At 35.4% G+C, this 26,963-nt stretch overlaps 1 protein-coding gene across 1 annotated transcript in view; it reads right to left on the reverse strand.

Annotated features, from left to right (window-relative positions):
• Nucleotides 1-26,963, reverse strand: part of LOC140164974 (lysophospholipase D GDPD1-like) — a 33,130-nt gene that overhangs the window by 5,480 nt on the left and 687 nt on the right. Inside the window, exons 2-7 of the mRNA XM_072188380.1 lie at nt 22,878-22,920; nt 4,977-5,112; nt 4,511-4,556; nt 3,487-3,611; nt 2,570-2,659; nt 1,279-1,418 (exon numbers count right to left, since the gene is read on the reverse strand). Coding sequence (XP_072044481.1) covers nt 1,279-1,418; nt 2,570-2,659; nt 3,487-3,611; nt 4,511-4,556; nt 4,977-5,112; nt 22,878-22,920 — 580 coding nt within the window. The remainder of the gene's footprint in view (nt 1-1,278; nt 1,419-2,569; nt 2,660-3,486; nt 3,612-4,510; nt 4,557-4,976; nt 5,113-22,877; nt 22,921-26,963) is intronic.

Here is a 26,963-nt window from a genome sequence, read left to right on the forward strand (position 1 = left end):
GTGCAACTTTTTATTTCGTATTTTCATCAGGTTTTGGACTACCGTTTCTTTAATTCTCAACCAATTTCAACAAATATTGACGTCCCATTCGTCTTTATTTAGGATATACAGGGATGAACACAACTGGTACCTTAATTTTTTGGCTTACTGTAATTAGGATTAAGGTTGGTCTGAACCCTGGAATTATGGAAACTTTGGCCTCATAACTTCTAAATTGTTGGTCTAAAGTATATAAAAGTATACATATTTAGAATGGCAAAGACTTGATAAGTTCATCTGTGAGGTCAAATTTGGGCCAAAATGGCACTTTTGGCCCAAAATCCCAAAATAATGGTTTTGGCCCACTTCTTTTCAGTGCATCATAACAAAAAATTCTTGGGCCAAAATTTTTTCTTTTTAATTTTTAAAAACTAGATCAAAATATCTAGGACCGGTTTTTTTTTTTTTTTTAATTTCGACCAATTTCACCAAAAAATATTTGAAATTTGGGCCCAAATCGGGCTTTTTTATGATTTTTTTGAAAAATCATCATTTTTTGACCATTTTTAAAAAAAATTTCTCAAAGTTAATAGAAAATCAAAAAAATGAAAAAACGGGTCCTAGATATTTTGATCTAGTTTTTAAAAAAAATTAAAAAAATTTTGGCCCAAGAATTTTTTTGTTACGATGCACTGAAAAGAAGTGGGCCAAAACGGTTATTTTTAGATTTAAATAAAAGTGCCATTTTGGCCCAAATTTGACCTCACAGATGAACTTATCAAGTCTTTGCCATTCTAAATATGTATACTTTTATATACTTTGGACCAACAATTTAGAAGTTATGAGGCCTGAAAGTTTCCATATTTCCAGGGTTCAGACCAACCTTAAGGTTTTTAATAAGCATTAAGATTAGCATGAGTTCAGCAAAGGTTCAAATTTGTTGATATTTCTCCTTTATTTTGGGACAACCTTTTAAATAAATTTATCTAGACTCCTTCATCAACTTTTCCTAGTGTATTAAATTTTATCTAAACATAACAACTTATATATATATGATGTTAATATGACCCACTTTGCTTGATCACATCACAAATATTTGGGCTGTTCCAGTTGAAATCCATACACCCTGTGGAAGACATGACCTTAATCTTCCACACAGGGAGTGTGAATTTCAAATGGGGTTACCTGAATGGGTGACTCCATTGAAATCTACACCCCTGTGTGGGAGATTAAGGTCATGTCTTCCATACAGGGGTGTATGAATTTAAACTGGAACAGGCCATTTTCTAGACTACTTACAAATTTCTGGATAGTACAGTTCCTATTGGAATTTCAAGGAATGTTTCTTTTAGAGGAAAAAATGGTAATAACCCCGAGTAGAAGAGTAGTACCGTCTTGACGACACTCTGCATACTGAAACATAACGGAATATCTGGCTCCTGAAAAGTAAAGAACACAAAATTTAATCAAAAATTATTTCGACCAAGTTCCGTAAGGTTAAAGAATAGCGTTTTTTTCCTTTATCACTTTTTTATGGGGACTTTGCCCAAAAATGATAGGATTACTACTCATTTCAAAATCAACATATTTTTGTTGTAGGGCTACCCTGAATGGAAAAATATTTATATAAGTGCTTTACATTAAAACATTTTTTGTTTTAGGAACATGTGTCTTCATCATCACTTAAAATTTGCAGTGGCAAAATTACTCATTACTTTCAACTTCTTTCACCTCCTGCGTGATACTTTTGCACAAAAAAAGCGCAATGATTTATAGTGCGTTACGCACAGACACACCGCCTAGACGTTGATCCACAAGCCTCAGCACACTATACAGGTTGTCGCTGACCACTACGGCCCACATCATTTCATAATACATTTGACAACAACACAGGGATTTTGCTGCACATCCTAGACATACCGCAACTGATATTTGCACACACTATTAAATCATTGCTGCGCCATGCATGTATTCTTATCCATGATCAATCATGATACGTAGTACGTACATATTACGAGATATAACACGGCTCATATACAAGGATAAGCAAATTATCAGATTGCCAAGATTATTACAACTGTTTAAAAATATGCTATAAAATGACACCTTAGCATTGATGTTGGATGTAGAAAATCGTCCAAGAAGAGAAAACAACAAAAACTTTGTGTGCTGTGTGAAGCTTAGACGTAAATATTTGATTTTCTGTCTGTCATTATATGGATGAACTATCACCTCACGTGACATTACTTTGCCAAGTAATGTATTGTTTGAGACAAGAATTGAAGCGGCAGATCATTCCTCCAGTCCTTAGACCCAAGTAAGAATGATGTCATCCTCATGGTGCTGATCACTTTTGGAGGAAAAAAACAACCTTTTTACAACCAACTAACCCATCTATCAAAACTGGTATATGGACCAGCAAACAATCTCATTTTTTTTTGCTTAATTTGAGACCTATAAACAATTCTGGGAGACCCCATATTTTGCAGAGTATGGGATCTATAACTTGAAAAATTAGCGGGAACCCTGCACGCATGATTCCACGTTTACTACATGCAATTGTAGTACAATAGTATCAAATTACTCTTACCGCTTTATGACACTTTTTGCCAATTTTTTCTTTGAAATTTCCCACTACTGTTATGTCTTTTCTCTCAAACTCCCGTATTAATTGAATCACCTGCAAAAATAAGAGAATTATTATTAGCAACACAGAACAAGACAAAAAGACTTGTTACAAATAACCCAAATTGGCATTACAATTTGCATTACATTGTGGAATAGGTTTTGCAGTTTTGGGACACTTTGCCCTAGACCTACCAGGAAAATTGTTTTTTTGTGCATGCAAAATAATATTTAAAATGTTTTACTAAAACATAGGTATTTCATAAATTAATTATTTAAAATATTCTATTGATAACATCATTACAATAATAAATGAATAACAATTAAAGAAACTTTCCTGATAGGTCATAGTTCAATGTGTCCCAAAACTGCTCGGTGAAAACCAGTAGTTACAATGCAGACAGAGCTTATACTCAACATCATACCAAAATACAGCTAAAAGCAGAGGTTGCACTAGGGCTTGAACTCGCACTGCCACACATACCAGTGCACCGAGTCTAATGCCTTACCTTTATAACTGGTGGCTTTGAATAAGGCTGGGAGTAATACCTGGGAAATCGAGTCCTGCTCCAAAATTGTGATACTCGGGTACAAAAACCAGCTGCTCGATACATTTCCACTACCCTGTGGAAGATGTTAGAAATGTCTTCCACAGGGGGAGTATGAAATTCAAATGGAATTACTAATTAACACTACCCTCTGAGAACAATTCAACCTAAATCTTCTACAGAGGGAGGGTGATTTACAAATAAAATTGATAATGTGTTAATTCCATTTGAAATTCATACTCCTTCTGTGGAAGATATTTCCATAATCACCCACAGAGGGAGTGTGGACTTGAAATGTATTAGCCCGATACCAACATCATACAGCAACACCTACCCTTGCTATAAGCTCATCATTGTTAATTTTGATGTCCAGATTGATTGGTATGTTAGGGAATTGTTCAAAGACTTCTCTCAGCAATGGTATACGTCTGTCCTTGATGTCACCTTGGCACCATTTACCTAAATATAACAAAAAGTATTGATCATTACAAACAAAAAGTATTTATACTTTAACATACTTTGACATACCTGGAATTTTAGGCACAAACTAAAAGTGTCTTCTCGTAAAAATCCCACCAGCAAGTAAGGGCACAAGTCCTTAATTCTTGTTGGGATTTTCAGAGGATGGAGTTCTCTATTTGTACATGAAATAAACAAGTTCTATCACTGAAAACTTTTCCTGGGAGAAGCTTGTTATATAAAAGACCCTTATTATTTCCTATGACTACGAAATACATTATCTGTAAGATGCAATTATTAAGAGATACTGCTATAAAATTAAAAATTCAACATTCTGAAAATCAAGACACTTCTTGATGCTGTCTCATTTGATTGAAAAATCGACAACGAACAATCAAAACACAATTGCGCTCTGACGCGCTCCTGAAACGGCAATTCTCATTGGTTTCCAGGCCATACCACTAACAAAACAATCTGCCTAGCAATGGCCCACAAAACCAAAAACGGAAACGTCAATTTTCTAAATTTGCTGCACATCGTTAAACTTTATTCTTTATGTATCTCCGTTTGTCTGTCGATCTTTGTTACAAACCTGTGTGCCTTTGTTAGCACACAATAGCATACAACAATATGGTAATCAGTCTACTGTGGACATTATTAAGAACTCACCTAAGAATACTTTACTTAATTCAGGGAAAAAGTTCATATTGGCATTTGCTTGGGCAGCCAGGCAATTCTGCTAAAGGCCTGCTATGCCCAAAGGCAATCACATGCTAAACAATACATCTAAAGTTACACATTTTGAGGGGCACCAAGGCAAAGGCATGGGGGCACCCAACGCAATTGCCTTCGTTGCCTCTAGTTAGTTTTTTTCCTGCTTAATTGTTACATGTACATACCTTTGCAAAATGGTACGCTGAGTGCTGTGGACATTAGAGGTAAATCCTGGGGAGATAGGGAAAAAAATCACAAATAAATGAATTAATTACTTCACAATTTGCTAAATGGTTTGTTAAGGATACCAAGCACAGTTGCCACTGTAGAAGGCAATTCTTATTATCCATATAACCCAAAATCCTTTGCAAATTGGGGTATTCCAGCTGCAATCCATACACTATGAAAGACATCAACCTTAACCTACCACACAAGGGGTGTAGATTTCAAATGGAGTCACCTTTTCAGCTAAGTCATTTGAAGTTCACACTCCCTGTGTGGAACATGTCATGTCTTCCATACGGGGTGTATGGATTTCAACTGGAAGCCCAATAATGCCTAAAAACCATCACTGTAAATGTTTACGATGGGCTGAGTGCACAGTGACAGTGTATACATCAAACTCTTCTTGTAACAAATAGAGTGACATACCTTGTAATTAGTCTCTGATATGAGGGCATTAATCCCTGATACCCTGCCCAGATGATCATCATGTGATACCACTACTTGCTTATCCATAGTCAGATGACAATCCAACTCCAACATGTCAAAGCCAAGGTCAAGAGCACTATAGACAAACAGAAAAAAAGATACAGGTTATTCAAGGATAATAGGCATGCCCACACAGGTGGCCTTTTGCTTATAAGTAGGTATATCACCTCAAAAATAATCGCAGCAGAAACGCGTTATTTAATGTTCCTACATTATTAAGCTTTATTAAAGCATCAAAAATCAAAAACAGAATTGAAATCGGTCAATGCATTGTGATGTAATGTCAATTTAAAGATGCTCGTAGATGGAATGAAATCCTGCCACAAATGGCTGTAATGACAAAATTGGCACATTTCGAGATTTTGAAGGTTTATTTGGACGCTTGCTTGGAAAAACAGCGTTAATTTAAATAGCACATGTTAAATGCCTATCTTTCCTGACTTCGTTACAGAAAACAAAATAAAAAAATCCATCATTGAATAATTATAATAAATTAATCAAATATACTATTTTAGCCATTTCGGCCAATCTGCAGACAAATAAAATCTAAAAAAATGACTAAGTTCAGCTTATTAATATGCAAAATTGATGCCAATAGAAAACCGTACATGATATAAAGGTGCGGTTTTTTTTGCACACATATGTATACAAAGTTCTTTCAATTGATGACAAAAAATACACAAAAAGTAATTAATTATGCAAATTAGGTAATTACAGCTAATTATGTATTTATGATATTATTATGCAAATTAGGCATGAGTAATTTTGGTTTTTTTTTCAATATTTAATGAACGTCTGTTCATTCATCATAAATCTTTTAAGTATGATCCTGTTATGAGGTTGAATAAATGAACTGCAGTTAATTATTTAAAAACAATACAAAAAAATTAAAAGTTTGACATTTTGACGGTGTCTGGAATATAATTTTCATTCTTACTGTAAACATGGTATGTGTCACCATTACTCAAAGCCAAGTCCGAAAAGTAAAAATTAAAATTCAGTTGCAATGAGACTTTAAATTAACATTTTGTCATCTGGATTAACATGGGAGGATAATCGGTAAAATGAACAGCAATTTTACTGTACAGCGTATACAAAAATAGTATGGCCTTGGACACACACAATGGCTTAGAGCTATTGTGGTTTGGAAAATTACTCCCTAAAAAAAACATTGATTAATGTTTTGCTTCAACTGGTTTTAGGGAAGTGTTTCATTTGTTGTCGACGGAATTAATTTACATGCTAAGAAAGATTAGTATTTCAGCTAAATGGTGGTAGTTCCTTTACTTCAGTAGGCCTATATTTACTGATTTATGAGCGATCTTCAAAAATCCATAAAAACAGGCAGTAGTTCTTAAACAAAACAATTTTTAATTTGGGGGGACCCGATGGTAGCCTCGGGAAGGCTTCACACACCATATATTAAAAATTCAAACAATTTGGATAAATGAAGCATATCAAGAAATTCATTTATCGACATGGATGTTTTCTAAAATTGGCCAAATTTGAAGCGCGCCTTTTCAATTCACTGTTATGCTTGCATGCACAGTGTAGCAGAATTATTGTGCAGCCACTGTGACATACCTATTATAAGCAACAGGTTCTCCAAGCAAAAACTTGTCTGGAGGATTTTCCCCCAAATTTATCCCCAAGAAATTTAGGGAATTTCATGATTTCCCCAATATGGTTAAATTTGGCGCAATACTAGATACAGTTTGTCCACTCTGAAGTACAAAGTGACAACGCGCGTGTATACAGCGTGTTAACAGTGCGTAGTGCTGCGTCTCTGCTGGAGGTATGCGTGCCTTCAAAGTCGGCACAATGTGTGCGTCCGCGTCAGTACTTTGTACTTCAGAGTAGACTGACTGTAGGTCACAGTAAGCTTCCGGTTGTAATGCCCTAAGATGACGACATCGGGCATCGCAAAACCTGATGATTCCAGGCTTCAATTAGTCGTGTGGGCACACACTCGGGGATTGACTTAGGAATAGTAATACTTGAGCATGCCGATCCTCAAGATTTCTATAATCGTCTTAACACGACTATTGGTGCAAATTCTCATTTATGAATACCGGATTCATTCCATTAACTGCCCAAGACGCTCAACAAAATCATTTTGAGTGGCCGCTTATTTATTACATTGTTTACATAATTGCATACTTTAAAAATTTAATTAAAATTTAATGCACATTTTTGATATTTTAAGGCTCAATTTCCCACATGTAGTCACACGATAGGTATACACCAATCCGAGAAGCGTTTACTGCATTTGGCCATCTATTGAGGAACCACAGATGTACCATACCAGTGTGGGAGATTTAATTTGTTCAATCAATTCATGATTTTGTATTGAAAATCACTGTTGTGTACAATTCTATATAGCACACTAAACAAGTAATTGTTGGAACCCCCGACCTTGGGACACCACCATTTTACGTCAGGGACATCGCAGTAATGGCCTAGTCGGATTGGCGTATAGCTTAAAATGGAAGTATTTTGACAGTACTAGTGAATGGGCAATCATAATATCACATTTTCCTTGTTGTAAAGTTGCTGGTGGGCGCTTATAAGGGCATGAGTGGTTAACAGTATAAATACGGTAATTGGTTTTAATATCTTTCAAACAATATTTGTATAATTTCCTATAAAGCACAATAATATTAAAATGCTGCTTTCTCATTATCATTTGTGACATGATCAAGGGAAATGAGTCGGACGTCGCTAATATTGATTTTGAGATATTGGGAAAGAAAGTGTTAAAATTCTTTTGTTTTACATTGTTTTCAGCAATTGATCAAGTGACGTAACTTCGCAAAGAAAAGTCGACATGGGGGTTTCCGATTTTGACAGCTAAATGTCTTATTTTAAGAAACAAATGTAAAACAGGGTCGACATGTGACTCATTTCCCTTGATCATGTCACATTTCTTTTATCCAATCTTTTTCAAATGTAAGTCTGTACTTTAGGGTATAAATATGTGATTTTGTAATAAATGTTTTTACTTTGTGACGTGCCTATAGAGAGCTTTTGTTGTACGGCACTGTACAAAAATCTTTAAACCCAGTCCGCTTTAACCGTTAATTGATAACATGTAATTGTGTATGCAGAGCTATCTTCAGAAAAAAAAATGGTTTGTTTCCAGGGATGCTGAGAGATGGCCATGGTCTAAGGCAAGGGTGAAAATAAGTGGGAGATGGGAGCCGTTTAGCCCCCAGAAACCCTGAAATGGCCCCTGGTCCCATCCAAACTTAAGCTGACCAGGGGACACTTTTCTTCAGAAACTGGCTCCTGGTCATTATACCCAAAAATGTCAATTCCATAGCCATAAATGCATGATGAACTTATCCAGAACAAATATTGGCCCTTTGTTGATTAGAAGTGGCCCCTGGTTCCATATTGAATGAAGTGAAGCAGGGGCCATTTTGTGTAAAAAGGAGCCCCTAGTTCATTATTTCTTATTTTCACCCTAGGAAGGGGTAGATGGAATTTCAGACTTGATTGAACATCTAGAAATACACATCAAATATATATAAGCCCTGGTTTCGGCATGTGAGAAAAAATATTTTCACACAAAGTGGACTTCCAAAGATGTATAAAATCATACAGAACTAGAATTTCGCGGTTCTCGAGCTGCGTGGTTCTCGACGCTTTTCGCCTCCACCTTGACGCCCATCATTTTAACCTGTGCAATTTCACTTGACCCAAAAATGACCTCCACATTATCTGCCTCACTAAGGAGGGAGTTCCCACCAAATATGAACCTGCAGCAGTCTATGGCAATTTGACCCCAGATGACCCCAAAATGACCTTGACATTTTTGCCTTGTTTCAGTGGTCATCCCCACAAAATTTCATGAATCTGCGACAATCTATGGTGATTTGACCTTGAATGACCTTGGATGACCCCAAAATGACCTTGACATTTTTGTCTTCCTACAGTGGTTGTTCCCACCAAATTTCATGAATCTGCGACAATCTATGACGATTTGACCTCGAATGACCTTGGATGACCCCAAAATGACCTTGACATTTTTGTCTTCCTACAGTGGTCGTTCCCACCAAATTTCATCAACCTGAAACAATATATGGCGATTTGACCCCGGATGACCCCAAATGACCTCACAATGACCTTGCGATTACGCATATTTTGCGCTGAAAGCAAATCAGGTCAAGAACTTCTGGCTGTGCTACTCTCCGCCAAGTTTCATGCTGTAACTCGTAAAGATCTCCAGATAATCTGTGCACAAGGTTATTTTCCTTGATATGCATAAATTATGCAAATTAGGTACTTAATTACCATATTTGCGACGAAAACCAGCTTAGATTTGCAGACCACCAATTGCCACCCCTCCACCAAATTGCATCTCATTATGCCTTACCAGTTCCGAGAAATTGCACTCGCAAGCTCGGACGGACATTTGCTTGATATGCATAAATTATGCAAATTAGGTACTTAATTACCATATTTTGTGACAAAAACCTGCTAAAATTTGGAGACCGCCAATTGCCACCCCTCCACCAAATTGCATCACCATACGCCTTACCAGTTCTACGAAATTGCACTCGCAAGCTCGGACGGACGGACGGACGGATGGACAGACAGACGGACAACCAGGAAACATAATACCTCAGGTGGAGGCATAAAAACACTTCTTTTCCTTTTTTTCCTTTTTGAGAAATTATCAAGTAAAATCATCAAAAACAGGGGGAAATACTCCAAATTCAGTTTCAATCCAGACCCCTATTTGGTAAATTCCGAGGGTTAATAATGCAAAATACATGTATGTCTACGAATGTATATGTATTTTGCATTATTGTAAATGAAGTAAAAATTATATTCCTCTATAAGACATGGTCTCAGATTTGAAGCAGGTTTCACTGCCAAAGTGTGTAAAAATTCACTCCAGAGTGAAAATAGCTATATGTTTAATTTCTAAGGTGTCTTTTCTAGGGTAAAATTGTTTGTAGAACATGATTTTTTTGTCAAAACGTGTGCATCGTACATCGTTTTGCTACAAAATGTTGATTTGTGTCCGATTTTGCCCGAAAAATGCACTTTTTGGGTGACAAAAATTTTCACATGCCAACTTTGTATACTCATAGAGTCTACAATATACATAGATATGGCCCTTTAAAATGTTAACATATCAGCTGAGGGTACTATTTGATGGATTCAGGTATTTGTTTTGTGATTGACTTAATCATTTGCGTGTCAGAATCATTCAAATATGACATGCCTCGTGACAATTGACATGGCAAAATAAGCTGTTTTCGGCAAAAAAATTCATTTGAAAAATCATAACTCTTGATAGGAAGGTGCTACAGTGATGGTTGACCTACCAGTCTATGCAGTATTGAATGGGCTTTCATTTGATACCTAACTTTGTTCATTTTAACTAAGGGAAAAACTTGCAAAATGTAAAAATGTTTCCCCTACCCCTTAAAATTTTGATGGTGTAAAAATTCCCGCCATTTATAAAAATCGGGATTACAAGAAAACTACAAGAGCTATAGGCTTGAAAAACTAATCAGTTATGCGCAGTATAAGTTCCTACTTGGGTATAACATTAATATCTTTCCATTCCTTCTCAATTTTCTTTTCTAATTTTTTTTAACAATTTGTGACATCTGTAAATTACGTAAAATTTGGCATTTGAAAAATCGCAAAAAAAAAAAAAAATATGAGGGCGACATGTTTAAAAAACTAATCAGTTATTCCCATGATACAGTACTACAGGGATATAGTACCAAACTTGTGCTAAAATGAATATTTTTTAGTTCTAATTTTTTTAACAAATTGATTCGCCACCCCATTTTTGAGCAAAATCGGGAACAATTAGTACCTGTAATATTATGCAATCATGTGACCTATATTCAATGTGTGTGCACCAATCAGATGTCAGACTTGCACTACAACATGATGTGAGCCTTGCAGAGCCTTTATAAGTGTGCCAATAGAGTTCAAATATGTTGTGATGATGTTGTCACTTATGGATCTCATATTTTTATTTCCGTCAAAAGCATATGCCTCTACTGTAATGCTCATATCAGGAAAACAATGACAGATTTTGCATTTCTGACTTCAGAAAAACTAATCAGTTATTCCCATGATACAGTACTACAGGGATATAGTATCAAACTTGTGCTAAAATGCATATTGTTTAAGTTCTAATTTTTTTATCAAATTGACTCGCCACCCCATTTTTGAGCAAAATCGGGAACAATTAGTACCTGTAATATTGCGCAATCATGTGACCTATATTCAATGTGTGTGCACCAATCAGATGTCAGACTTGCACTACAACATGATGTGAGCCTTGCAGAGCCTTTATAAGTGTGCCAATAGAGTTCAAATATGTTGTGATGATGTTGTCACTTATGGATCTCATATTTTTATTTCCGCGTCAAAAGCATATGCCTCTACTGTAATGCTCATATCAGGAAAACAATGACAGATTGTGCATTTCTGACTTCAGAAATGAATTCTGCACAAAATTTCAGTCTAGAAAACATATTTAAAACAATATTTTTTGAAACTTTATATTTTGCCATTTTTGGCAGTCAAACCTGCTTCAAATCTGAAACCGTGTCATAATTGGATTTTTTATGTGAACAAATCATGCAAGAAATTTATCATTTGACACTTTCAGCAGGAAAGTCTCCGATATTATGGGGCACACACCCAACATAGATTGTGTATGTAGCGTGGATATATTGTACCGATTTTATTTAAGGTCACTGGAAAACAAAGGGTTGACTGTCCGTATAAACAATGAACGGGTCAAAGCTATGGAAATAAAAGTCTTCTGGAACAAAACGATATTGAAAATCATATTTTTTCTGATTCATTTAACATTAGATGAATTCCAAAGACCTTTGTTTTTGAAATTTTCTCAGAATTCAGTTGAAAATTGTGGCAATCAGTCAAATTAGAGCTGATTATGTGAATGGCTCTTTTGTTGTCTTCAAGACAGATGACTTGTGCATGCATATAGTATTCAGCAAGTTCCTTCAGCGGTGTCCGTCTGCTCTCTCTCTGATTATTACGTAAAAAGAACTAGGTCTCGCGATGCAACACAGCTTGATCAACGAACAGCGAATGAGGTGCCTATGTAATGATGATGTGATTCAATTAGCCAATCAGAACCCCACTTCCCGGTGCTTGCAAAATAAGCAGCGCCAAATCTCAGACCACTGAAGAACCTTGTTGAAAACTACAGTACCTTACTAACCAGATATAATGGACAAATTATATGCACAAAGGGCAGAATATATACATGTAGGCCTACAATGTATCTATCCAGTTATTATCCAATGAAAACACAAACTACTTGAAACTGCTATCTTCAGTAGCCAACAAGTATATGCACTATCTTCAGTAGATAGTAATTCTGAAATTTTCTGGTAATTTTGTGCCCGGGTACCCCATGTAATTAACGGGTGGGTACCCGGGGTACAAATATCACCAGGGATCAAGTCAAAATGGAGTGCAAAATTTGCTTTTTTTTTTTTTTTTTTTAATGGTCCCCAAACAGTTATGTGTATGTAGCAATGATATTTATTGAAAACATACACCTGCAAAATATTTATATAAACAAGTTAAACAACAGCTGTCTTTCACACTGAATTCTAGCCTCATTGTAATTGGATTTTGGCTCTATCAACTCACTATGATAGTATGAATGATGCCATACAACTTTGCAAGGAAAAACACAAACTGGGTCATGACAAGGCTTGTAAATATAAAAAAATAATGTCCTTGGGGTATCAAGCTGCTGGTTTTTGTACCTAGCACACTTTTTGAGCAGGACTCAATTTCTCGGGTATTACTAACAGGCTTAGTAGATATAAAGTGTGTGTACATCTTGTGCTATCTTCAGCAGACAGTAGATGTGCTAACTTCAGTAGATAGTACTCAGGTACATAGACCTGTCTTCAGTAACAGTATGTCTTTGCTATCTCGTAAATATATGTCTGTGCTAATAGTGATATCTTCAGGAGACAGCACACTTGTCTATGGCTATCTTCAGGAGACAGGTATGTCTGTGCTATCTTCAGGAGATGGCAAGTTTATATGTCTGTGCTATCTTCAGGAGACAGCAAGTATATGTCTGTGCTATCTTCAGGAGACAGTAAGTATATACATGTCTGTGCTTTCTTCAGGAGACAGCAAGTATATGTCTGTGCTACCTTCAGGAGACAGCAAGTACATATGTCTGTGCTTTCTTCAGTAGACAGCAAGTATTATGTCTGTGCTATCTTCAGGAGACAGCAAGTATATGTCTGTGCTATCTTCAGGAGATAGCAAGTATAATGTATGTGCTATCTTCAGGAGATAGTAAGTATATGTATGTGCTATCTTCAGGAGCCAGCAAGTATACATGTAGTATGTATGTGCTGTCTTTAGGAGATGGCAAGTATATGTCTGTGCTATCTTCAGGAGACGGCAAGTATATATATGTCTCTGCTCTTCAGTTGACAGCAGGTCTGTCAACTGAAGGTCTGTACAAAGCATTGTTTTCAGTACAATAGCAGAAGCTGCCACTTCTACCTGTACGGTAGTAGATTTATTTAATGATCACTTGAAGTATTTCGGAAATGGTGCTTAAAGTTCAATTGGTTATTAGCACAGGCCAAAAACAGTCCATATCACATATTGTGCAGTTGTATCAGTATTTCATTTACCGGTATTTATTATTTTAAATTTAATCTTTGACATGTATGACTCACAAAAGCCAAAACATGGACCAGTTTGAATAGATTTTTCCAACCCAATTGTTTTTAGCTTTATCGTTACTATATTACACTTACAATTTCCAAATAATAAAAATCACATAATATTATTGATCCAGAGACAAGTTAACACTAGTGCCTGTCATTTTTTAATTAGAACCTCAAATTTAATTTATGGTCAAAAAAGCCCCCAAAGCATTTATTTTCTTTAGGCTATTTGCCAGCTATTATTACTGCTCGCACAACATTCTCTAAAACCTTAATAAATCTTGCACGAGCCTATACAGCTTGTCACAATTTTATTAGAGCGCTATTAGTTTTGTATATTAGCCCACCCGACGTTCATAAGAACACATTAAGCTTTTCTATTCCAATAATTTATGCATGGGAAATTTTACATGTTTTTGAACTGTTTGTTTTAGAACCTAAAAAACTCCAAAAAGAGTTCACTTGGCCAAATGCCAACCTGCCCATTGGGCTATTCCATCTAAAATCCACACTACCCCTGTGGAAGATTTTGGAAATATCTTCCACAGAGGGATAATGTTTTTCAGATGTACATTGTAACTGGTCAAGGTTAATCATTTTGAAACCCATACTTCCCCTGTATTATGGCTTCACCTATATCTTCACCTGGCTTGTGCCCCCCTCCCATCATACCTGGTGCTCCCCCAATCATGGTTGGTGCCCCCCCTCCCCCATGTGATGACCCACGCTACACCACTGGTTAAATGTATGATGTAAACTTGAATTGGAAACCTAAAGTAGCATTTAGGCCAAATAAAAAAGAAAGTATGTCTCAGACACATTTGGTAAAAAAGCTGTGTGCTATGCGTTTTTTTATTTTTTTATTTTTTTAAGAATAATTATGAGCTATGCGATATGCGATATTTGTATTTATTTATTTTTACAGTCAAGGCACAATATTTATGTACTTTTTGATATTCAAATTATACAGAAACATATAGTAATATAATATGTACACATTCGGAATAGTTTTATTTGTCTCTTTTACAATCATGACAAAATGTGTACAAAAAACAACAACCACACTGCAAAGAAGACAAAATTGAATCGCTATACGATACTGAAAAAATGAACATGGGGAAAAATAAATATAAAAAAATACGGCCAATGCCTAGCGCTAAGCGCTAAATTGGATTTCACATAGCAATGCGTGTGGGTGTCTGAGACATACATTCTTTTTTTCTTGGCCTTACATGTATATCTTCGATGCTCCTGTAAATCAATCTAATTCATTTTGCACATGGTATGGTACAACATGTTGTGTTCATACATAATGTACACATTCAATACCAGTGTCTATACTGATTATTAATGCTGTAAAGTGTGCTGAGGCCTTGTTCATTTGGCATTGCACACTGCACATCACACTAAAAGGGTTTTTTTGTTTGTCCATCATGTTTTGTTTTTCTTTTCTTCTGTTGTTTTCCCCTTTTTCTTCTTTTCTTTTGTTTCCGTTTTTAATGGCTCTAGATCTAAAGTGGGGTTCTCCCCTAAAAAGAAACCTGAAAGCATTTACAGAATTATTGAATCACATTCCTTTTAACTAAAGCCAGCAATAAATAACAACAGATTGTGACATTAATTTTGAAAAGGACATGATTTGATTTTGAACGTAAATAGAAAAATGTGCGACTTGCTTTTTTTTCCAAATATGCCAAATATGCTTGGTAACTTATGTGTATTTTTTCCATTATGTCCATGTCAATATGAAATTTATATATAAACATTGATCGCTACAAAATTAGCCTCTTACCCAGATGCAACAGTGCCTCTATGCTACTGAGGTTATAATGGTGAACATAATTATTGTGTTGCACAAACCTTGTTATGTGTGCGGCCATTAAAGTTTGCTTGCTTGAACTGACACAGGAGACCATTATTTTCAACAACAACAAAAATGCTCCATAATTGCTAAAATAAAGTTTGCTGCATTCATTATACAAACAATTGTTATGGACCCTTTGAATACTGTAAATGGAAATGGAAAAGTTGCATAAGTCCTAAAAAAATAAAAGAATGCTACGGTACACCTGGTATTGCCCTTAAAACTCCAAAACGCTCATTTTTTTATAAAAATGTTTGTGTTCCAAGCTTCTACCAGTAGCGTAGCCAGCAGGGGGCAGGGGACAGACTGCCTCCCCACCCCACCCCACCCGGATACCTAAAATGGGGATGGAGAAGCGGAAAAATGGGGACAAGAAGAAGGGGAAGAAAAGAGAGAAAGAATGGTAAAGAGAAGAGAAAGCGGAAGGAGAGAGACAAAGAGAAGGGAAAGGGGAAGCAGAGAGGAAAGAGAAGGGGAATGGGGGAAGGGAAGAGAAAAAGAAAAGGGAAAAAGAGGAGAGGGAGTGTAAATGAATTCAAGAAAAGGTTTGATTGAGCATTGGTGAAGATGCACAAGAAGTGTGCATGGAACTCTCTGGCAAAAAAATGGTGTGTTTAATAAGTGCTGTTAATCAAGGTTTTTTTGTTTTTCCATTCGTCAAGAGCCTGAGAGGAAGGTGTGAACTTCAAGAAGTTTTCTAGTGGCTCAAATAAACAAAATCTGAACAATAATATTGCAAAAACCAACAGTCACAAGCCTGTAACCAGGGCCCAAATGGTCAAAAAAAGTCCAAATTTTGGTAAAAAAAGTTCACTTTTTCAAAAACCACCCACCCCCAAACCAAAAAGGTCCAAATTTTGAAGAAAAAAAATCCACATTTTCAAAATCAGACCCCCCCCCCCCAAAAAAATAAATCCTGGTTGCGGGCCTGTTCAGTCACACAAGAATATTGCGGAAATAAATATCAGGATGTGAAAAACTGTCTTAATTTAAGGGATGGGGTATGAACGTTTGGACAGTATTTATTGTGGGACATTAGAGGACATCAGACATATCGAATTGCATTCTGAACACGAAGAATGTCCTTCTGATATCAAATAATTTTGATTTTTTGAAATTTGCAATGTAATACACATTTTATGGCAAATGATTAAAATTGATATTTTTGATATTTAACAGTACTTGAAGTAAACTTTATAAATCTGATGATTTATACTTAAAGTGTATGTAGGTGGGATGAAAAGCCGACGATCAATTGAAAATTTTGACCTTTTCGTATTGAAGATATGAGTTTTTTCCCAAAACACACAAAAATTAGGTCTTTTTGGGAAAAAATCCATATCTTCAATATAAAAGGTCAAAATTTTCAATTGATCGTCGGCTTTTCCTCCCAGCTACATACACTTTCATTAGATTTATAAAATTTACTTTGAGGACTGTTATATATGGCCATGCGTTTTGAACTGAACACCCAAAAAGGGTGGTGGTGTCACACTTTTCACCATGATCGTTTTGTTTTTTGAGCATATCTTTAAAAGTAAAGAAGCTATGGCAATAAATTTGGTACCAAATGAAAGCTAATATATTAATGATGAATTATGGAAAGTTACATGAAGGTATCTTGAACAGAAGCAGAATGGCATTCAATCCAGTGACCCAAGTCAGGGGTGGTGGAGGCAGCGGCTCATGAGGCAGCGGCTCACTATGTACAAACTCAATGGGAATTTTTATTTTGGTGCCTCGTGAGTGCAAAAAATGTTGAAATTTTCTTTAAAAACTAAGTGTATATCAATAAATTTGGTATCAAAAGAAAGCTGACATTGTTATCTAAACTTTTATTGTAAAATAGTTGAAACATTAAACTGCCTGGAGCTAATGCTAGGGGCATGTGCTTTGAACTCTACATCTAAAATGGGTGAGAGTGGCATCACATTTTTCACTGTAATCATTAGGTTTTTTTAATGTATCATTGGAATAAAAATAGATTTTATAGTAAATTTGGTATCAAATGACAGCTAAAACACCAAATATTAATTATGGAAAAGTGTCAATAAGATATCTTGAACATCTATAGAATGGGACTCAATCCAATTGGCCAAGGCAGGGGTGGTGGAGGTAGCGGGTCACTCTGCACAAAACTGTAAGCCAAGTTTTCATTTTGGGAGCCTCGCAGTCGGTGTGCAAATAAGTTGCCATTTCCTTAAAAATGAGTGTTTATCAATAAAGTTGGTATCAAAAGAAAGCTGACATTATTACCTACACTTGTATTTTGTACAAAGTTAAAATAGTTAGCTGCTATAGGGTATATGATAGGCCAATGTTCTCCAAGACAATAAGAAAAATTAATTCTATTTTGGTCACTTTTTGAAGGGTTGTATCATTTTACGAAAGTGATAACCCCCATACATTTATATATTGCAGGAAAGCCCTTACACTGATCTATTAGAAAATGACATAAAATAAGATGCAGGGGTAACACAGAAATGTCAGTGACATTATACCCCTACACCACTGTCAGTTGATGTTTTGTCTCATTCACATAAATGTAGCATTAGAACCTTACATCTGACAGTGTTTCTGAGCATTTTGCTGGATTCCTTGTTCAATTTCCATTCAGAAAATGTATACTTTTATCATGCTGGGGGTATGGTTTGAAAAATGTGGGCATTTGAAGGTGAAAGAGTGTCGCGAATTTCAAAAATCAGTGTGTGACGAAAAGTCGGCGAGGTTAAAACACATGGCCATATCAAGAATTTGAAAAACATCAAGTTTTAATAATTTGTCATAAAATTTGTATTACCGTACATACGAAAGTATAGTCCCACCTTCGAGTAAAGTCCCACCCCCAAATTTTCGAAAAATTAAAAAAATTACAAAAAAAAAATTTAAAAGTTATTTATTTTTTCGGCTTTGGAGTGTCCCTTGACCTAGACCTAAATGCTAGGATCATTCATGGTTGATTTTTAAAAAAAATTGAATTTTGCACGGTGTTTTGTGTTTTTAATATGAAAATTGATTTTTTTTTTTTTTTAATTTTTTTTTTAGGTCAACCATGAATGATCCTAGCATTTAGGTCTAGGTCCAGGGACACTACAGAACTGAAAAATAAAAACTTCACTTTTTTTTTTTTTTTTGGAAATTCAAGCCAACACCCCCCTAATTTTGAAAAAATGTTCACCCAAAAACGGGGTGGGACTATACTCGCGTCAGTACGGTATATCGTGAATTTCAAAAAATTAAAACTATTTGATATCAGAAAGACATTCTTCATTATTCAGAATGCAATTCAATATGTCTGATGTGCTCTCATGTCCCACAAAAAATACTGTCGAAACGCTCAAAAAGCTCATTCTAGAACCCTTAATGTAAGATATGATCAACATAAAAATTATTTTAAACTTAATAATGTGCCTCCAGACATGTCCAATTATTTTCCTAACACCCAAAACATATGCAGTAAATTTATGCATGCTAATAGTGTTGTGGAGAGTAAGGAGATGATGAACTATTCTGGTAATTTTGTTCTGGTGCAAGATTTGTATTTTGCAAGCTTTCTGAGCCTTTTGAAGTAGTGCTTTTTATATTGTATTGTTATTGTATTGTATTGTATTGTATTGTATTGTATTGTATTGTATTGTATTGTATTGTATTGTATTGTTATTGTATTGTATTGTATTGTATTGTAACTGTTTTTATTTTTAGTTAAAAGGGAATTTGATTGTAAATTTGATGTTTTGGTGCAGTTGTTCAAATTTTAACACAGTGGTGCAGCTGGGAGGGAACGGGAGGGTATGTGCCTTGGGGCTGTATAGGGGGTTCCGAAGTCCGAACCCACCAATTCAGCACCCCTAGTTTACTGCTGCCCCTCCAAGCCCACAATAAACTGGACATGTTCTATTATCTTTTGCAAAATTCCTTTGCAGTTTTAATTTTAGTGCAGTTTATGGAGTAAATGTTATGAAGTCGGGTTCGGATTGGCTAGTTGAAACACCTCATCATCACATCTGCACCTCATTCACCCATCAATCTGCGTAGCATGTCATGTGACGCAGTCATGATTTTAAGCGATCGGTCAGCCAGTACGATAGAGCTTTGCAAAATACATTGTAGTTTCATTGAAATTTTTTGTTCTTTTACTGTGCAAGTACATGTACAAGTAAACTAAATTCCAAATTTTTAGTTGTCACATCTGATGACCTTTTCAATTTGCTAAAAGGACAATACACCACTAAATTCAGAAATTTTGAAGAATTAATCAAGTGACTGGCATACTTGATTGCAAAGTTTGAACTTTTCCTGTTTCTTTTGAATGCCTTTTATAATTTTTTGCTCCTTATTTTTGCCCATCCCAATCTCATTATTGGCAACTTTTGAATCAGATTGTATAAACTGATAAACTAAGAGCCCCAAAGCAGCCCTAGGAGTAAATCCGGGGAGGGGGAAATGGGGGATATGAACCCCCAATATTTTGGTAAGGGGGATAGTCCATACAGGACCAACGGAATATTTAGCACCATAATCAACGCCGCCAGGCGTTGGGTCTTACACATTGGGTCGCTACCCCAGCAGTGCACCCTCATTATAATAAACAGTGACCAAAACCAAACCAGTCGATGAGTTACGCCATGAATCCAAATATGGAAAATAGCCCCGCCCATCATTCGGGCCATCATTCAACCGCATCTATTACATAACTGGGACTCTCAAGTCATCTCTAGTACTTGGTATCTCAATCGATTGATTTTGATAATGCAATAAAAGCAATACAAACTTTTGAGGTCGCTTACTAGTGCATAGTAGATATCTACTATTTCCATGACCAGTGTAAATCGGGCTAGTATGAATTAAATGAAAGTTTTTTGTTGCTATATCAGTGCAGAGATAATGTAGGCATAATCAGTGTTAACAAAAAGTCATTTATATGATTCTAGGTTTGTTTTCTTTTTATTTAAAATTGTCACATTTGTCGATAGGCCTAACCGTGATACAATTAAAAAAGCTAAAAGAACATTAATTCTACACACCGCTTATTTGGAACTGAACTTTGATTTATTAAAGTCTAAGTCATAATGTGTACGATCTTATATAAATATGAATTTGGTGTTTTTTTTTCAAACCTGATTTTTTGGCATATTTGTAATGTTTTTTACATGTCACAACTTCCACCTGAATGGAATCAGCCAAATTTGTTGTGTTTGTATGTAAACAGAGCAAAGTTTGACATAAAGTCATAATTCAAGAATTAAAATTAACGGCCAAAATAACAAGCAGTGTTTACCTCGTTATTTCCGCTCAAAATGGACAGAAACCATTCCCGATAATTAGGGCCTATTACTGGTATTATTTCAGCATTTTGAATATATAATGACAAATTTAAAATTTGAAGGAAATCGTACATTAAGCCTTTAACACCTAACTGGAAATAATAGAGTGAGTAAAATAAAACAAAAGGCGATACAACTCGCAAGTACTGTTGATATTTCAAATGCATGTGAAGAAAAAAAGGAACGGAAAAATTACAGTATATTTCTTTAATCCCGAAGGCATGAAAGGGCCTGTGATTACTATTTGAATTTAGGGTTTTGATTTAAACTATTTTAATATCAACTCTTTAAAAAACAACATGGCCCTCTCGTTTTAACCGAGGGCATGGGATTCACCACTTTTAATTGATCAATCGAAAAATGAATTGATGATTTAATAAAATAATATAAATTTAATGTAAATAATAAATATTTTCTTTCTATAAATAAATGGATAAATAAATCAACAAATAATTCGAATAAAATAAATAACAACCATAAACCTGATAAATGGCAATATATAAATCAATAAATGAATAGAAAATAAATAAATGAATAATAAAACCAATACTGATGAATAGAAATAAATATATATATTTACGAATAATTAATGAATACACATTAGGTTAATTCCTTTTCTTGAAAATAATAAGTTCAGCAAGTTCTTTCTTTCTTTCCTTCCTTCCTTTTTTTCTTTCTTTCTTTCTTTCCTTCCTTCCTTCCTTCCTTCCTTCCTTCCTTCCTTCCTTCTTTCTTTCTTTCTTTCTTTCTTTCTTTCTTTCTTTCCTTCTTTCCTTCTTTCTTTCTTTCTTTCTTTTATGAGTGAAACCCAAAGTTTTTATGAAGCGTGTGTCCTCCAATTATATATTTTTCTTAAACATGTTAAACGAATAGGCCAACTATCACAGTTAATAGAGGTTGTGCATATGACGTATCATATACCGTAAATATGGCGGACTACTCAAATCCATTCAGCAAAAGCATGAGTGCAATCTACTGAGACAGTTCGTCTCACATACATAACAAATGCACTACGATCAAATAGGTTGATTACAACATTTGATTAAATGGACTGCACTGGCCCATGATTACTGTGAAGGACACCGTTTCAAATCCTTTGTTTGTAGCCAATCACTAATTTCAAGCACAATCTCTATACAAAAATAGTAACGAATCGTGGTTAACCAGGACAATATTAAATGTAGTGATGACAAACAAAAGGAATTGATTGTGTGCAACCTACAGGTCAGTGAACTGAGTGTAAGAAGAAAACCGAGTAGTATAATATCATTAACACATATCAACTGAAGAGGATTAATAATCAATTTCATACGCAATACTTGTGTCAATCCCAAGCTAGAAGCTAGTGTTCTGGTAGCAGGTAGTTAAGCCACACCTACTGACAGTTATTAATGATATTCAGTCAATCGGATTGGCTGAATATCACTAGTAGCTGTCAGTAGGCGTGGTTAATCAGTTTGACATTTCCCCGACTTTCCGGGAAGGATATGTCTAATGTAGAAGGACCCACGCCTGACGGCGTGGACTATCGTACTAAATGGAGCGTGGTCCTCCTTGAAGGACTAAAGGGGGATGGTCCATATACAATCATACCTTGAATGTTGACACCGGTATACGAGTTTCTGACCAAATTTAGCTCGTATTTGGCCAATTTTTGCACTCTTTGCACAAATTTGTTCTACTTTTGCATGATCATAATATTATTCCACCATTTTAGCCTCAATACATGTATGGCAAAATTTTTTGAGCACTGCGCTTATTTGTACCATAAGTTACTTATTCTGTTGCCAAAAGATGAAGGATTCACTATATTTCAAGAAGTTTTTTTCATTGTGAAAATGTATAAAAATTTCAAAATTAAATGTTTCTGACTTTTATCTGAATTTTGTTTATAATGTTGGTTCAGAATTTTACTTTAACAATTTATACTCACTGCTGGTATGCTGCCATGGTATTCTCCAGATTTTCTCCAGCTCCTGAAATAAATAAAGAAAATACAAGATAAAGAGAAAATTGTAAAAAAAAAATTGTCAATTGTTCTCAGAGCTGAACTCACCCGAGCATTCTGTTTGATCTCAAGCTTTTAATTATGAATCTTCATGGGGATATTATTGATGACTCAACCAATTACTAATTAGAGTTTTGCGTGGGGGGGGGGGGATGGACAGTACACTGCAGAAACTGTCTTTGATAAGGTTAAAGTTGGTCTTATAAAAAGCCATATTATATACGATCTTATAATATGAAATTTTTTCAATCTTGTTTTTTTGGCATATTTGTAATGTTTACAGTACAAACCCCAACTTGCACCTAAATGGACTCCACCCAAATTTGTTGTATTTGTAGGCCAACAGAGCAAAGTTCGACATGAAAGTCATAATTTCATGAAATTATGACTTTACAATGCATGTTCTCCTATAGAACTACCGTATTGGTCCGAGTATAGTTCCACCCGTTTTTTAGGTGAAAATTTTTCACAATGGGGGGGGGGATTATACTCGAACTGGACCTAGACCATGTCTTTCAACCATAGTCAAGAGATATCTATGCAGACAAACAATGGCACCAAACTAGATGAGGTGAGCGACTTCAAGTATCTGGGTGCATGGATGGCTAGCACGGAAAAAGACGTAAAAACACGCAAAGCAGCTGCATGGAGAGCATGTAACAGCCTCAACAAAATCTGGAGGTCAACTCTCCCAAGGAAATTCAAGACTCGTTTATTTTCTGCTACCGTCGAATCTGTACTAACCTATGGATGTGAAGCATGGACCATGTCTCCCAAATTATGTAAAGAACTTGATGGTTGCTACACAAGAATGCTTAGAGCAGTTTACAACATCAATTGGAAGCAGCACATCACAAACAAAGAGCTGTATGGGGACGTACCAAAACTTTCACAGAAGATCAGAGAGAGGAGGACACGTTTCGCTGGGCATGCATACAGAAGCAAAAATGAGCCTGTAGCCAAGCTGATCCATTGGACACCAAAACATGGAAACAGAAAACCTGGCAGACCCCCTCTAACATACGTGGATGTATTGAAACAGGACACTGGACTGGATGTTATGGATTTGGGAACGCCATGCAGGACAGAAGGGTTTGGCGTGTTGTTGTAGTTCGAGGACACCACTCATCTTAAGCAAGTAAGCAAGGACCTAGACCTACATGTAGATGCTAGTATAATTCATGGTTAACATAAAAAAAAAATGCATGAATTTGAATGCATTTTGAAATCATTAATAGAATATGACATGAATACAAATTATCAATTTTCACATTAAAAATACAAAACATCTTGATTTTTTTTTTTTTTTTCAACCATGAATGATCCTAGGGACACTCCAAAACCAAAAAAAAACAAAAACTTTACAATTTTACTATTTCTGGAATTTTTCGAAAAATGCGGGGTGGGACTATACTCGAATGTGGGACTATACTCGGACGAATACGGTACATACATGTATGTTAAATGGCCAAAATAATAAGTCTCTTTCACTTTACCTTGTCATTGCAGCTCAAAATGGACACTGAACAGAAACCCTTCCCAACAATTATTACTATGGTAGTATTGTTTCAGCATTTTGAGTATAGAGTAACAGATTAAAAATTTGAAAGATATCATACATTAGGGCTTTAAGTAACCCTGGAATTATGGACACTTTCGGGCCTTACATGTATCTGTTAAATTGTTGGTCTAATTGAAATTATAAATTAGAATGGTAAACGCTTTAAAAAATCCATCTGTGACATTAAATTTTGGTAAAATATGCTCAGTTTTGTAGAAAATTTGAAAAAAAAACTTTTACTAGGAATATCTACAGGCAGAAAAAAAACCTTTCTATTTCTACTTTTTTTTCTAACTTCACCAAAAATGATTGAAATTTGGATGAATGGAGGGTTTATGATTTCTTTTTCAAAACAATTTCAACCATTTTTGGTGAATATTTCTCACAGTTGACCAAGTAATGTGCTGTATTGGTACACAACACTTTGGCTCATTTTGTCAATGAACTTTATTCCAGGCTCCATGAACGGGACAATGACTAAGCCATTTTATACATATAGTTTAGTGTTCAATGACCTGAGTGCACACATAGTGAAAGTTTATTTCATATGTGACTCAGCAATATCGACAAAGTGCAAATTTATATATTCCATTAGGGCCGTATAAAATTAGTGGTTTATTCTCATCCCCTCCCTCCTCAATTTATGGGATTTGTCAGATTTTTTTTTTTTTTTTTCATTTTTTCAAATTTGACTTTGGAATACTTTAAATAGGAAAACTTTATATAATTATACATAAGTTAAAAAGAGAACATGGATCACTTCCAAGACTTTTTGTGGTACTCTAGGGGCTTATCCCTCAGAAAAAAAGGGGGGCCTTCTACTTTCCTAAAGGTAGTAAAGCACTGTTGGAAAAGTCCGAAAACTACTAACAATGCTAATAATTTTACATTGGAAAAAAAAAACCTCCCATCCTCATCAATTCATAAAAATCCTCTGGACGAGAACCACAACATTAATTCTATATGGCCCAATGTAGATGAGCAGTAAAATAATCTTGTCCTTTAAATCCATCTGAACTGAAGTATTGCCAATTCATGCAGACTTCTGATAGCAGGATCTTGAAAAATGTGTGTAATAAATATCTATTTAATGCATGTAAGTGTAGAAGAGAGATACTTTCGTCAGTAGATGTATATATGTCAAAATATTTAAGGGCCCCCTTTTTGCACCGTCACTGAGATTATTCTCTGCCCGGGTAATAGGATTATCTGGCGGGACTAATGTTAATTCAATGCAATGAAATCAAATTGAATTGAAATGAATTTTGGGCGATTTTCATTTCAATGCATTGGAATTGAATTGGAATCGAAATGAGTGGGCTTGGACATGAATTGAATTGGATTGGAATTGAAATCATCGTGAGCAATGAATAATTGAATTGGATTGGAATTGAAATCATGTTGAGTGATGAAGAATGAAGTGGAATTGAAATGAAATTCAGCTTTGATTTCAATTCAGCATTTCAATTCACAAGCAGATGTCTGTGATTCCAGATCATTCCATCAGTAAAAAGTGCCCTGGAAGTGAACTTGCCAAAGATCTCAAACTTTTGGCACTAATCATAAAGCCCCTATTTTTCTCAAGCTCCTAATTTTTATGCTCAAAAGTCATTGTGCATTTGAACAAATTGTGAGAAAACCATTAAGGTACTACACCCCTGGCCAATTTGGTGCCTATTTTTGCATTTTTCTCAAAAATTATAGTGCATTTGATACAAGTAAGATATGTATATTATAGGGGCAAGGACTACAACTACTGCACTGAAAATTCAGCAACTCAAGGCAAATAATTATTGATTTATTGATCAAATACTGGTTTTCCCTCATTTTTGACTGTAACTCCATAAATGGTGTCTGTGCTGAAATAAAATTTCCAGTGCAGTAGCTGTAGTCCTTGCCCCTATAATATGCATATATCTTATGCGCTATAATTTTTGAGAAAAATGCAAAAATATGCACAAAATTGGGCAGGGGTGTAGTACCCCCTTAAAGAAAATGCTTATATCTTTGACAGGTTTTTTCACATTTTTCCAAAAGTACAAGGATATTGGGTGTAAAATCTTAAGGGGAGCAGGAGACAAGCTGTGTCACTGACACTGTCACTGATGTATGTCATCTGTGATTGCTCAACTTATTCTGACGCATCAGCTTTAGTCCATAAAAATATCTAAAAAGATGATTTTTGAGTGATTTTTATGAGCAGCGAGAAGTCCACTCCACGACTATGTGAATATGGTGATGAATGCACACTAAATCCTGATGGTACATACATGTACACGTACCTCCTTGGAACTCATGGTCAGAGCCGTGAGTTTCAATTTATTGGAACTAATAATAAATACCTCCGTGGTGATATCTAGTGCGGACACCGGTCACATGGTATTTAGTAGCTGTATATTGCATTATTTAGTTTTTTACATAAATAATCAATGTCATTGTCAAGTTTTTTG

This window comes from Amphiura filiformis, chromosome 11, assembly GCF_039555335.1.
Source record: "Amphiura filiformis chromosome 11, Afil_fr2py, whole genome shotgun sequence".
In the NCBI taxonomy this organism is placed as follows: domain Eukaryota; kingdom Metazoa; phylum Echinodermata; class Ophiuroidea; order Amphilepidida; family Amphiuridae; genus Amphiura; species Amphiura filiformis.